We start from the raw sequence: 12,786 nt of genomic DNA, 5'->3' as shown, positions 1-12,786 counted from the left end.
ACCTTCAAAAAAATTGTGACTTGTAAGAGCTTAATTGGTCGGTATAGTATTATATAGTATTAGTATAGTCTCTGAGTCTCTCCTGCCCTATCTTAGCTCTTTCTTTTTATCTGATCCACCTTCTTTGGAAGGGCTTGGAGTTTAGTAGGATTGATTTGCTGAGAAAATGAGGATCAAATTGGTAATGGATTATTGCATTTCCTTCTTTGTAGAAAGATTGTAAAGGACAAAGCAAGATACATGTTTATTAGTTTGAAATTTTTATTCTAGCAAGTTATGTGTAACTCATGCTTACCAAGTATCTATTTGATTTAATAATAGGAACTGAATTTTAGAGTGTAGATTAATAAATCAAATTACTTCCTGCTATTGAGAGAGTAAAGCAGACTGGAAACCCTATTAGTTGAGGGTCAGATGGTCCTATCTAAGAAGAAAACTAAATAGAGTGCATTATCCTTTTCCCATTTAGATGTGAAAAGTCCCCACAAGCAGGTAATTAGAATGGTTTTCACAGGGTTGTGTTTTCTGTAGAAATGGTTTCCTTCTATCCGTGGATCCTGAGTTTTAGGATGCTTTCAAATCATTTGAAGTCTTCTATTATAACAAATTTAGTCATGTACCAAATTTATTCCTGTGCAATCTTCAGTGACAAAATGGTTTCCTCATTTGTATGTATAAAAACAATGCCAGGAACAAAAACAAAATTCATGATTCAACTGATTTTGTATTCTCTTTGAAAAGAAGAAAAGATCTGTTGAGATGAAGATTATAATTTCAGCAATGAAGGGAACATTCAAGGCCCAGGCAGCTTTTAAATTCAGCGCTTGTAATTTATGAAATAAACTCTAAGCCTTATCTTTCTGTCAGTTCTTGTTGCTTCCTTGCAAATGCAGAAAGAAGACTGTCTAATTCTAGGGCTGATGCAATAGCTCGACGGGTAAAGGCACTTGTCTCATAAGCCTGACTCCTGAGCTTGATCCCTAGAACTCCCATGGTGGAGGCAGCGAATGGAATTCTGTGAGTTGCTCTCTGATCTCCACACATCTACCATGACATGCACGTGAATTCTTTCTCTCTTTTTCTTTCACTGAATAAATAAATGTAATTTTAAATAATTCTCATTATTCTATCATTATTCTAGGTGTTATGTATTACTGTGAGCCATTTGGTTATTTGTTTATAAAGTGAATGGCTAGTAATCTAAGGTCTTTGCTTTGGAACATACTGTAGAGGACATCTAGTTCAGTGCAAGACTCCTTTCTATCGGGACAAATTGTTTACAGCCACCCCTTCCTGCCACCTGCTGGTCTCCTCTGTGCTGGTTCTGCTTTAGATAGACAGGCCTTCTCTGTTCTCCAGCTTATCAGATTCTTCTTTGTATTGCCTTGAATGCTCTTCTTACAGCCCCGCGCCCATGGCTTGCTGCTTTCCATGGAACAGAGTGAGATTTCTTTTGCAGATCATTCTCAGACCACCTGTCTAAAGGACCCTTCCCTGACATCTGCCTTAACTCTAATTTTTTATAATTGTCACTCTAAATTATCATGTTTGTTTGTTGCCCACATCCTTCTAGCTGCATGAAAGCAAGAGACAGGCAAATGTTCCCTGGCATATCCCAAAGCCTTTGTAGCATCAGCTGGCCTATTGCAGGCATCTGACAGATATGACCAATGTAAACAGATGAATATTTACGATGGATCCTTGCCTAATCGTGTCTGAGCTGAAGTCTGTTTCTTTTTCACTTCTACCAGTAATCTTAATTCTACTCCCTGAAATCTCCAGATCAACTCCTCCTTTCTCGACAAGTTCAGATGGGAGGTCAGTCGTTTTTCATAGAAGACAAGCTCAGTTTCTTCATTTGCTCCTCTGGTGTGATTTTAGGAGTGGTCACTCTGATTTATCTATCCTTGCGGATATTTTGGCTTTGTTTCTGTATCTAGCACTAGACATAGTACAGTATGTGGAACCTAAGCCTCAGTGAGAGAAAGGACATAAGCTTTTTGTTTAAGTCATTACGGCAGTGCTCAATGGCTTATCTTTAACCAGAATTCTCTTCTGCCGCCATATAAATAGCTAAGAAACTAAAAGTATATGGTGTCTTAATTAGTCATTGTCAATTCTTAAAAACATGTTTTATTATTGAATATCAGTGCATAGAAATTCCTAAAACACAAATAAACAATAGTGAATAATTATCAGTGAATTGTTAATTAAGCCAGCAATTAAGAAACAGAAATGACATCTCCAAAAGACCATCATGGTGTCTCTTCTCCATTTTACTGTTCCCCGGAGGTAATTAGCATCCTGATTTTTTAACAAACATAACCACGTATATACACACCTACTTAATGTGGTTTATAATTTAGTTTTTCAGTTTTAAAATTGTACATAAAAGAACAAATGATGTGTTGTTATTAGTTTTCTGTTGTATAACAAGTTGCCTCAAGCTTACCTCTAGAAATGACCCATATTAGCTCACAGTTCTGTGGGGCAGAAGCGTACCCTGGCTTGTTTGAGTTTTCTGTTCAGGACATTATGAGGCTACTACTCCTCTTGTATATTTTTCTTTTTGTAAATAAGTTCTCTCTATGTAGTCCCAGACTGGACTCAGGCTCAATTCTCCTGCCTCACCCTCCCCAAATGCTGGGGTTCCAGTTGTGTTCATAGTCTACCATGTCTTTTTTTTTTTTTTGCAAAAGTAAATTGTAACTTTGATTTCCAAGGTCCAACCTTGCCTTTTCTTAAACACTTTTGAATGTGTTTCCTATTTCAGGAATTTCTGGTATGAATGTTTTGTCTATATATATCATATTCATTCATTTTAACTTTGAGATTGGTGCTTAGTTCATTTATTGTAAATTTTTGCATTTTCTGCTGTATGTGTATCAGATTCTCATTTTCCTCTCTTTAAAAAAAAAACAAAAACGAACACTTGTTTTGTATAGGTGTAGTTGTGTGTCACGGGTGGAGGTCAGAGGACAAGGCAATCTGTAAAAACTGGTTCTCTTCTTCTACCATGCGGGTCCTGGGGATTGAACTCAGGTCATCAGGCTTGGTGCCCAGTGCCTTTACCTGCTAAGCCATCTCATTCTCTGGCTTCTGGCACTTTCGTTTTCTAAGTGTCGATTTAGCTTCTTCCCATAATTTTGGTTTTGTAATTTTTAAGTGTTATGACTTCTTGTTTGACTCACTAATGGGATTTTTGAGGAACGTATTAATTTCTAAACATATTAGTATTTCCTAATTATTTCTTTATTTATTTTAGTGCTGAAGGGAGAATATCCTCTGGTTTCAGCCCTCATAATTTGGATTGAATTACATTGTAGCCTAGCATGCCATCAGTTTTATAAATGTGTATGTGCTGGAGAATTAGAAAAAAAAAAGAATTGTGTAGTTAAATTTGGTGTTTTTAGAAACCATTCATGATCTTCTGAATGCTGACACTATTCTTTTTTATTGAGTTCTTTTTGGGTTCTTCTGGTTTAATATTCTAATTTGTTGTTCCAGTTTTGTCTCTCACCCTTTGGACCATCTAGTTCTCAAAATGCAAACTGCTTGCCCTTTTTTTCTTTTGTTTTTCTACTTTAATCCTGCAGTTATTTCGTGGCTATTCTTGATCATTTGAACATGAATAATCCAGATCCTTGTGAGTCACTTTCTGTTTTAGTTGGGTTTTGTGGGCTTCACCTTGGATTTCTGGCCATCTTTGTTTATATTCTGTACACTGTAAACGAGAAGTGATGTATGACACTATTATGAGGTCTACATTGGTACTGTCTTCCCCCAGAAAAAAAAATCCCCCCTTTTACTTTACCTAAGACAAATAGTGACACCATCAATCTGAATGTGGAACCATCTTAGTCCAGGGTATATTTAGAGGCTTTATATAGATCACTGAGATGGTATAAGGTCACAGTTCTGGTCTGTCCAAGGGCTGACGTATTGCTGGTTTCCTTTGTCCTGAGACTATAGCTAGCTCTTTTGGGCTTCAGTTTCAAATGAGTGGTGATGTGCCAAGCTTTGTCCTTTTGAAACACCCTTGTCTTTGATTTTCATGCCCCTCTATCTGTAAGGATTTCATAAGCAGCCTGTTTTTCTTTCATTTTTTTTTCTGTATCTTCAAATTCCAAAAGGGATCAAAACAGTCGAGTGGTTTGGGCTACCTCTCCAGGTTCTATTCTTTTGCCTTGAGTCGAGCCAGATACTTCTTTATAATCTTGTTACCTATTAGAGCTTTCAAGTTCTTTTTTTTAAAGTATTTTCCCCAACATTTGTATTTGTCCTCAAAGACACATTTCATCCAAGTTATATAATTTGCTGTTAACAGAGATAAAGTGTCTTCATTTTCATACCATGTTTTCTCTTTCAAGATTAATCAGTGTTACTCAGTTAAATTTGTCACCTTTTTTTTTTTGGCTCTATAAATACTGGTAGTTAAAACACAGATTTATTTATTTATTTATTTTTCGAGACAGGGTTTCTCTGTATAGCTTTGGAGCCTTTCTTGGACCTCACTTTGTAGCCCAAACTCACAGAGATCTGCCTGCCTCTGCTTCCCCGATTGCTGGGATCAAAGGTGTGTGCCCGGCTTAAAACACAGGTTTTGACATCTCTGTATGTATTCATTGGCATATTTAAATTGGGATTGTCAGTTTCCTTCCCTTGGATTACCACAGGGACTAGGCACTAACAAACCTTTCCTGGGTTTACTGCTGCCGTCCTACCTGCTTTTGGGTGTTGGGTCTTCCTAGATCATTTTATTTTACCTTAGTGCCTTTGAAATGAACTAAACCCTAATTGTCCAAAAGATGTTTAGATGTTTCCTGGTTCCTTCAAACCAGCCTTCGAAAGTGAAGACTAACTCTCAGAAACACCCTGAACATCTTTTATCTGGGCATGATTGTTGTGCATTTCCATGTGGCTGGTTTCTTATCATTGCAATCTCAAATGTCACATTTTTAGAAAAGCTCTCCCTGTTTGAGCAGTCAGTTCAATTTTCTTCCTTTGCTACTTCTATCGTTATCTGATGATAATCTTGGAGTTTTCTTCCCTTTCTACAATGAAAAGTTCTGGGGCAGGAGAAGGGTCTAGCTTATTTTATTCACTACAGCCTTGCATGTCTTTGCAATCAATCAGTTAATTACTATTGTGTCTGTCTGTATGAGACAAAAACCTGTATCAAAGGGCTGCAGCCATAGAAAGGTTGAGAACCACTGACTTAAAGAGTTGTGTTTAGATGGAAGATACATCTTTTAGTTTTTTGAAGGAAGTATAGTGAAAGGTGGTCAATGTGGTTGGAGCCAAACAACCCCATTTGGGAACTAGTGGGTGTTTTCAGAGTACAGGTGGTCAAGGTGTGTGTACTTCAGCTTTTCCTTTTAATGATGTGGGAAGTCATTCTAAAGTTTGATGTGAGAAGTAACATGATCTGATTTAACTGTAAAAAGTTACCAAGTCCTATCAGGATTGGAAGAAATTGCAGGGATATTATATTATCATTGATAGTACTTATTCTTTGTGTTCACATCTGTTCCATTGTCTTAATTGGCCAATCTGGTTTCAAGAGCACCTTCTTAATTTCTATAGCTCTGTTAGAACTCTCAGTATCTTCTGCAGAGTATTCAGTCAGATCCTTCTGCCTAGGCCTGACTTCCATTCTTTTATTCTTTTCTCCTTATGAAAAGAAAGTATCGCTTCTACTTGTCACTCTGCTCTTGTATGTAGACTTTGAAATCAGCTTGCTTGACTTTATGAATTAACATCAAATGAATTGGTGTTTTTGTAGCATTGAACCATGTGAGCCTTAAAATTTGAATAATTTTTATTTATTTGGATTTTCTTTAATGCCTTTGAATAAAATTTTTTACCTTTGCATTAGAGATCTTAAATATCTTTTGTCATGTAAACTCCTAAATTTTTCTTTTTGTTCTTGTAAATGTGGTCTACTATAGAACAGGCTTTTTTAAATGGATGTTTACAACTATAATTGGTATTTATATGCGAAGCCTATGTTTAGTTCAGCTACCTTGTTAGGCACTTACACTTCTAACAGTTTGACAGTTATTATCATATCCATTTTCTTTCCCTTCCTTCCCTCCCCCCATTCCTTCCTATCCTTCTACAAACAATAATTCTTTTAAAAGGAAGAAATAAGTATCAACAAAGAAATTACCTTTGACACCTAGGAATCTGTAAACTTTTGAAAAATATGTGTCCCATGTAGGGTAGATAAGTAGACAGGACTCACTCTTTTAGACATGATGGTGAGAATGTAAACTGGGGCAATGTAAACTAACTCTCTCCTCCCCTCCCCTCCCCTCCCCTCCCCTCCCCTCCCCTCCCCTCCCCTCCCCTCCCCTCCCCTCCCCTCCCCTCCCCTCCCCTCTCCTCCCCTCCCCTCCCTTCTGTTCCCTCCCCTCTCCCCCTTCTTCCCTTCTGTTCCCTCCTCTCCCCTCCCCTTCTCTTCCCTCCCCATCTCCTCTCTCTCTCCCTCTCCCTTTCCATTTCCCCCATTTCTCTTTTTTTCACTTTTTATTTATTATTTCTGTGTATGCATGCACGTGTGTTCAGAGGACATCCCTTGGTAGTTGACTCTTTGTTTTCATCATGTAATCTGAGGGGTTGACCTCAAGTTGCAAAGTTAAAAGTCCTTTTTCTTATCTGAGCTATCCTTGGCCCCTCTTGTTTGTTGTCCAGGCTGGGCTCCTGCTACTACCTTCTTTCTGAATGCTGGGATCAAAGGTGTGCATCACCATTTCTGACTTCCTTTCAATTGATAGATATCTGTAGTTCTCTCTTTTGAATCCCCTACACTTATCAATTTATGTGTGTGCATGTACCCTCTACTTTGCTGGGAGGCCTAGACCTAACAAGATGTTTTAATAATGTTAAAGAATAAGTATGAAAAGGTAGAGTTCATTGTTATATTTTTCATATTTATTTTTAAAGATTTTCTTTTTAATTGTTTTCATTGTGCATGTGAGTGCAGTACCCCAGAAGGCCAGAAGAGGGTGCTGGATCCCTTGCAGCTGGAGTTGGAAGCACTTGTGGGCAGCCTATGTAGGTGCTGGGAACCAAACTTGGATCCTTTGCAAGAACAAAGTTCTCTGAACCACTGAGCCATCTCTTCAGCCCCAGTGTATTTAATTCACACAAAACAAAAACTATGCCTGGTAATTCACATTTAAGACCATTGGTTACAGGGTTGTGTTGTGTTTTTGTTTGTGTTTGTTTTTCCCTCTCTCTCTTTTTTGAGACAGAATTTCACTGTGTAGACCTGACTGGCCTTGAACACACAGAGATCCTCCTGCCTCTGCCTTTGCCTCCCGAGTGTTGTGAGTGTGCCTAGCTGTTGCAGGTTCTGTATGGTCACATATCTCTATCAGGATAAGAACATTTAAAAATCATTTAATTATGGATATTCTAATTCTTCGGAAGTTCTTTACATTTTTTATAAATATAGTTTATTTTTCACCATCATGTTTGAGAGAATACTTCTGGTCTACATATTATATGGGGTATTCGTATTTTTTTAAAGTTTGAGATTCTACAGGCAACAAAAATTTTTTTAGTTTAGATTTCTTTTTTTTTATAGCATTTTTTTTAAAAAACTCAGTTTGTAGAAGCAGGGCGAGTTATTCTTTTTTAAATAAAAGAACTAGAAAAAAACAAAGAAAAAGGCTAGAGCATTGTGTTCTATAACCTCAGTATTGTCAAACTCAGTACTGTCTAACCCGTAAGCATTTCAATTTTGTCTGTTTTGTTTGGATCTTGAACTCAATTTGACCGAGGCTAGGTATGAACTCCCAGTCCTCCTGCTTCGGCATCCTAAGTGCCAAAATGACAGTCATATACCGCCACATCTGGATAGATTTAGGCTTTACATTGCTGGTAGAATTGCCACAGAAGTTGTGATATGATGTGTTCTATTGGGAGACATATGATGTTGGTTTCTTCCATTACTTACCATACTGACTTTGAGTACTTATTATGGTTGTACCTGGCAGGATTCTTCACTATTTGAATATTATACTTTGTCTTTTTGTAAGAAATAGGTTCCTTGTGGGTAGATGGTTTGAGACAAGATATATTGCTTTTCTTGTAACTTTCAACTATAAATTTTAGCACATATTGATGACACTTGCTTAAAGTAATTATTACCAAAGTGATTGCCAAATGGAGATTTTGTAATTCAATTACTACCTTTATAATTTGTTATAAAATTTCATAAAAAGCTTTGTCTGCATTTATTTATAGAGAAATATTTTTATTTTAGTCTATAGATTATAATTTATGAATGTCTTCATTATTTTTTTTCCTGTTGAGATATTACCCTTATGGCCAGTATGAGTCAGTTCAGCTTGGCTCCTAGTCCATTTGCTCTGCCCCCATTAAATTTTAAGCATTTCCTAATTTCTGGCTCTGTACTTCTTCTGCACTAGTCTTAAATTAGTCACTGCTCCAAAGAACCAGAAGTCCTTTCAGTAGAGTATGCACTGTGCTCAGAGCTGTTGGTGTGCCATGATTTGTAGGCTACCTCAGGGCACAGAGCTAGGGAACATGTGTATGTGAGGACATAAACATTTACATCATTCTTTTTTTACCCTTTCACAATTGCATTTCCCTTTTGTGAAAGTAAGAAATGAAAGTCTCGGTCCAGCATGGGGAAGGTAGGAATCATAAGGCCCCCACCCTTAGCAGAGGAGCTATTGGCAGTTGATAGACACTGTCAGTTTTCTTCAGGGATGTGGCCCCGGGTAGGGAGTCTATGTCCCAGTGGATGGCGCCCTACACCTATGCACGTACTGGCTACACTAACTGGACTCTGCATGTTAGTTTAAAAAAAAAAGGACATGAGGTTGGGAAGTGGTGGTGGGTGTCCAGAAGGAGTTCAAGGTTCAGGTCTAGGGAAGCAAGGGTGTGTGTGTGTGTGTGTGTGTGTGTGTGTGTGTGTGTGTGTGTGTGTGTGTGATGTGTTAATGTATGAAATTACCAAAGAATAAAATAATTAAAAACAGAAACGGAGGTAGCATTAGTCTTTATATACTTACCTTTTCAGTTCTAGGATATAGATAGGGAAGTTGCTTGTCAGCTAGGTGTGATGGCACACACCTTTAGTCTGAGCACTCCAGCCAACAGGTGTCAGAGGCACATGGGTCTCTGAGTTCCAGCCAGTGTCTCTATACATAGTGAGACACTGTTGTTGTTTTTAATGTTCTATCACTGTTAAAGAAAACAGCTAAGATCTAAGTGGATGAGTACAATGTTTTCATTTTTAGGTTGAGGATTTTAGGTAAAGTACCATTTTCAAAAGTTAAGTGGTCCCCCCTTAATTGTGGTCATGGTATTAATTTTAAATTATAAGAGGTTCATTTCATTTGATATTCTTTCTCCCTACCTTTTTTTTTACAGCATATGGAACATTAACATGGATTTAAAAATATTTTAAAAAGGATATAATAGGTTGAGTATTGTAACATAATGTTTCATTGTGTTTGTTCTTTCAGGAACTCACCATTGAACAAATGTATGAAAGTTCCTTGCCAAGCATTCTTCATTGGGACATTTGTTTTCCTGCTTACTGAATAACTTTTTCAAAAGTTCCTTTTTTGGTGCCATGTTCTGTGGCTTACATCAAAAGAGGAGTTTGTCTTCATGAAGATTCCTAACATTGGTAATGTGATGAATAAATTTGAGATCCTTGGGGTTGTAGGTGAAGGTAAGTTAAAATTCCACCTTTGAACTTTGGAGCATTATGTCATTTTATCCATCACCAAAAACTTTATTCGGATCCTCTTAATTTAGCATATCAATTCAGATGTTCACCTAAGGGTACAGTAGTAAAAAAACAAAAACAAAAACAAAACAAAACAAAAAAAACTGCTCTTCCACTATCTGGTTCTTATTCTCCAAGGAAAAGCCAATAACACTTAAAAACCCATTAAAGTTTAATAGATTTTTTTGAGACCATGTCTCTCTGCAGCTCTGGTGTCCTGTAGACCAGGCTGACTTCAACTCAAAGAGATTCGCCTGTCTCTGCCTCCCAAGTGCTGGGATTAAAGGTGCGCGCCACCACCACCCGGCAACCAGGGATATTTTAAAATTGTCCTGATTTCATTCTTTTCACCAGCATAGTTTCCTTAGTATTTTTGTTATATTTACATTTTAGATAATTTAAACTTATTTTAAGTAACTTACATTTTATTTGTATATGCTAACTTTGATTCACTATATGGTAAACAAACAGGTAAATAACTTCCATTTCTTGGAGAATAACAGGCCATAGTTTACAAGCTTTCAGGTATACAGTTTGGTTATATTTTTTAACATCAAGTATGCATGTTATAGTCTTAATGCTATTAATTTTTCTTCCTTGTAGTGCATAACATGATGCTTTTATGACCAGAGATACTATTGATTTGATAAAGTATAATTCATTTTTCAAAAATAGAATCCTAGAAAAAGATAATTACCCTGATTTTCTTGCTTAGTCCTTTTGACTCTTAGAGATAACTTTACAGAAATTTATAAAAATTATTTTAATAGAATATCAATGTGGTTTCTTAACATTTATAAAAAGCAAATATTAAAAATTTTGTATTTTACATTTTTTAAATAAAATGTGAATTTCAAAAATTTACAGAGCTCTTCAAGATTTTAATATTAGGTTGCCAAATCCCTCTCCAATAATAGAAACAATGAGAGTCTGATTATTAATAAGGTGCTTGTTTCAAGGTCTAAAGTTCAAACCACACCAAAAAAATGGTCCTTCTTCCTTCACTAGTTCTTCTCTTCATTGATATTATGTAATGAAAATTCCTTCTTAATTGCTTACCTGTTTTATAAAATTTGCCAGCAAGATGGCTCAGCCAATAAAGGTGCTTGCTGCCAATCCTGAGAACCACGTTCTGTCCCAGGACCCAGGGGTGAAAGGAGAAAACTGACTCCACGGAGTTGTCCTCTCAGCTCTACATGCACCATGGCCTTCGTGCGCTCCGCTATATGTAAACAGATGCTTTTTCCAGTTTTAGCTTTCAAAGCTATTGCAGTTAAAGACTAATGTAGTCAAGGGAGAAGGGCATGTAGAGTGTAACAAGGTTGGAATGTTCCAAAGTTTGGGTCTATTAATGCTAGTCTTCTTAGATATTGGTTCAGATTAGCCAAAATCGCAATGTTATTTGTTTAAGTTATAGTCAAACATTGTTGTTTTCTTTGTAAACCGACTCATTTGATTTTGGGGTAGGAAGTGCTTCTGTCAGGCATACATTCCTATAGCCTAGATGATGCATTTTCACCTCATAGAAAAGTTTCTGTGGATTGACTGTTTCTTGGTGATGGTGGAGCTAGTTTGGATGGTTCTAATTGCTGTTTCCATCTTAACTATGATTCTAAGATTCATGCCTCTCCACCAAAGTGAAGGAGACACTTGAAGGTATCCTAGACTCTTAGAGACATATTTCCCAGTTTCATCTCACTCCAGCCCACCCCCTTCTCATAGTTGCATTCCAGATTTACATGTTCGGTAACAAAAATGTTTGTGATGTTTCTTCAGAGCTCCATCATCATGTATGTTAGGTCTTGATTCTTTTTTTTTTTTTTTTTTTTTTTTTGAGACACGGTTTCTCTGTCTGTAGTAGCCCTGGCTGTCCTGGAACTCACTCTGTAGATCAGGCTGACCCTGACTTCACAGAGATCCACCTGCCTCTGCCTCCCCAGTGCTTGGATTAGAGGCGTGGACCACTACTACCTTGCTGTCTTGATTCTTTTAATTAGATTTTTTACATTGTAATTTTAACCTCAGTTTTCTAGGTACTTTCCTGCCAAGGTACTGTTTCTTTGTTCTGCTTCTAGCCAAGTGAGTTTACTACCTACATAATAGGACGGCTAACTCAAGAGTTAGGAAGAGATCATATCAGAATAAACCAAAAAAAGTGGGAGTTCTCGGGGCCTATGTCCATAAACTGAGCTTTTATAGTTAGAAGGGTAGAAACTTTTACTATTTAATGGGATGACTGAGGCTGGTAGTTTGGGTGTGTGTGTGTGTGTGTGTGTGTGTGTGTGTGTGTGTGTGTGTGTGTGTATGTGTGGTACTGGACATAGGACCCAGGACCTTATGCATGGAAGGCAAGCACTCTACCACTGAACCTCACCTCTAGCTCCAACCTATAATATTCTACCTCTTTGGAAATCTATTGCAGTATTCTAAGCATTACGTGACTCCTAGGATAGATCTTATTTGGGTAGGCCCTACATTTGACCTTGCTCTTGGGAAATTATTAGATTTTAAGTTTTAAGTTCCCTAGAACTTATTGAGTTGATTTTTTTTTTTTTTTTTTTTTTTTTTTTTTTTTTTTTTTTTTTTTTTTTTTGGAGACAGGGTTTCTCTGTGTAGCTTTGCGCCTTTTCTGGAACTCACTTGGTAACCCAGGCGTGCCTCGAACTCACAGAGATCCACCTGCCTCTGCCTCCCGAGTGCTGGGATTAAAGGCGTGCACCACCACCGCTTGGCTTATTTTTTTTAATTTTTTTAGATTTATTTATTACGTATACAGTATTCTGTCTGCATGTATCCCTGCATGTCAGAAGAGGGTACCAGATCTCATTACAGGTGGTTGTGAGCCACCATGTGGTTGCTAGGAATTGAACTCAGGTCCTCAGGAAGAGCAGTCAGTGCTCTTAACCTCTGAACCATCTCTCTAGCCCCTTGAGTTGATTTTTATGTGTTTAAAAAGTCATTTTTTTTTTTAGGTACCAAGCCATGTGGCTAAACATAGATAGGAATTATGG

General features: G+C 37.3%; 1 protein-coding gene across 21 annotated transcripts in view; it reads left to right on the top strand.

Moving 5' to 3' along the window:
• Cdkl5 (cyclin dependent kinase like 5) overlaps positions 1–12,786 on the top strand; it is a 201,750-nt gene that overhangs the window by 52,698 nt on the left and 136,266 nt on the right. For all 21 annotated transcript variants that reach the window (XR_013048080.1, XR_013048081.1, XR_013048078.1 and 18 more), the window contains one exon: positions 9,507–9,718. Coding sequence is in view for 11 of the 21 variants with exons in the window: in XM_076562120.1 (XP_076418235.1) it covers positions 9,655–9,718 (64 nt within the window). In the remaining 10 variants the exon portion in view is untranslated. The remainder of the gene's footprint in view (positions 1–9,506; positions 9,719–12,786) is intronic.

Source organism: Peromyscus maniculatus, chromosome X (assembly GCF_049852395.1).
Source record: "Peromyscus maniculatus bairdii isolate BWxNUB_F1_BW_parent chromosome X, HU_Pman_BW_mat_3.1, whole genome shotgun sequence".
NCBI lineage: Eukaryota > Metazoa > Chordata > Mammalia > Rodentia > Cricetidae > Peromyscus > Peromyscus maniculatus.
The sequence above is the reverse complement of the archived record's forward strand: the minus strand, read 5'-3'. Positions and strand labels throughout refer to the sequence as shown.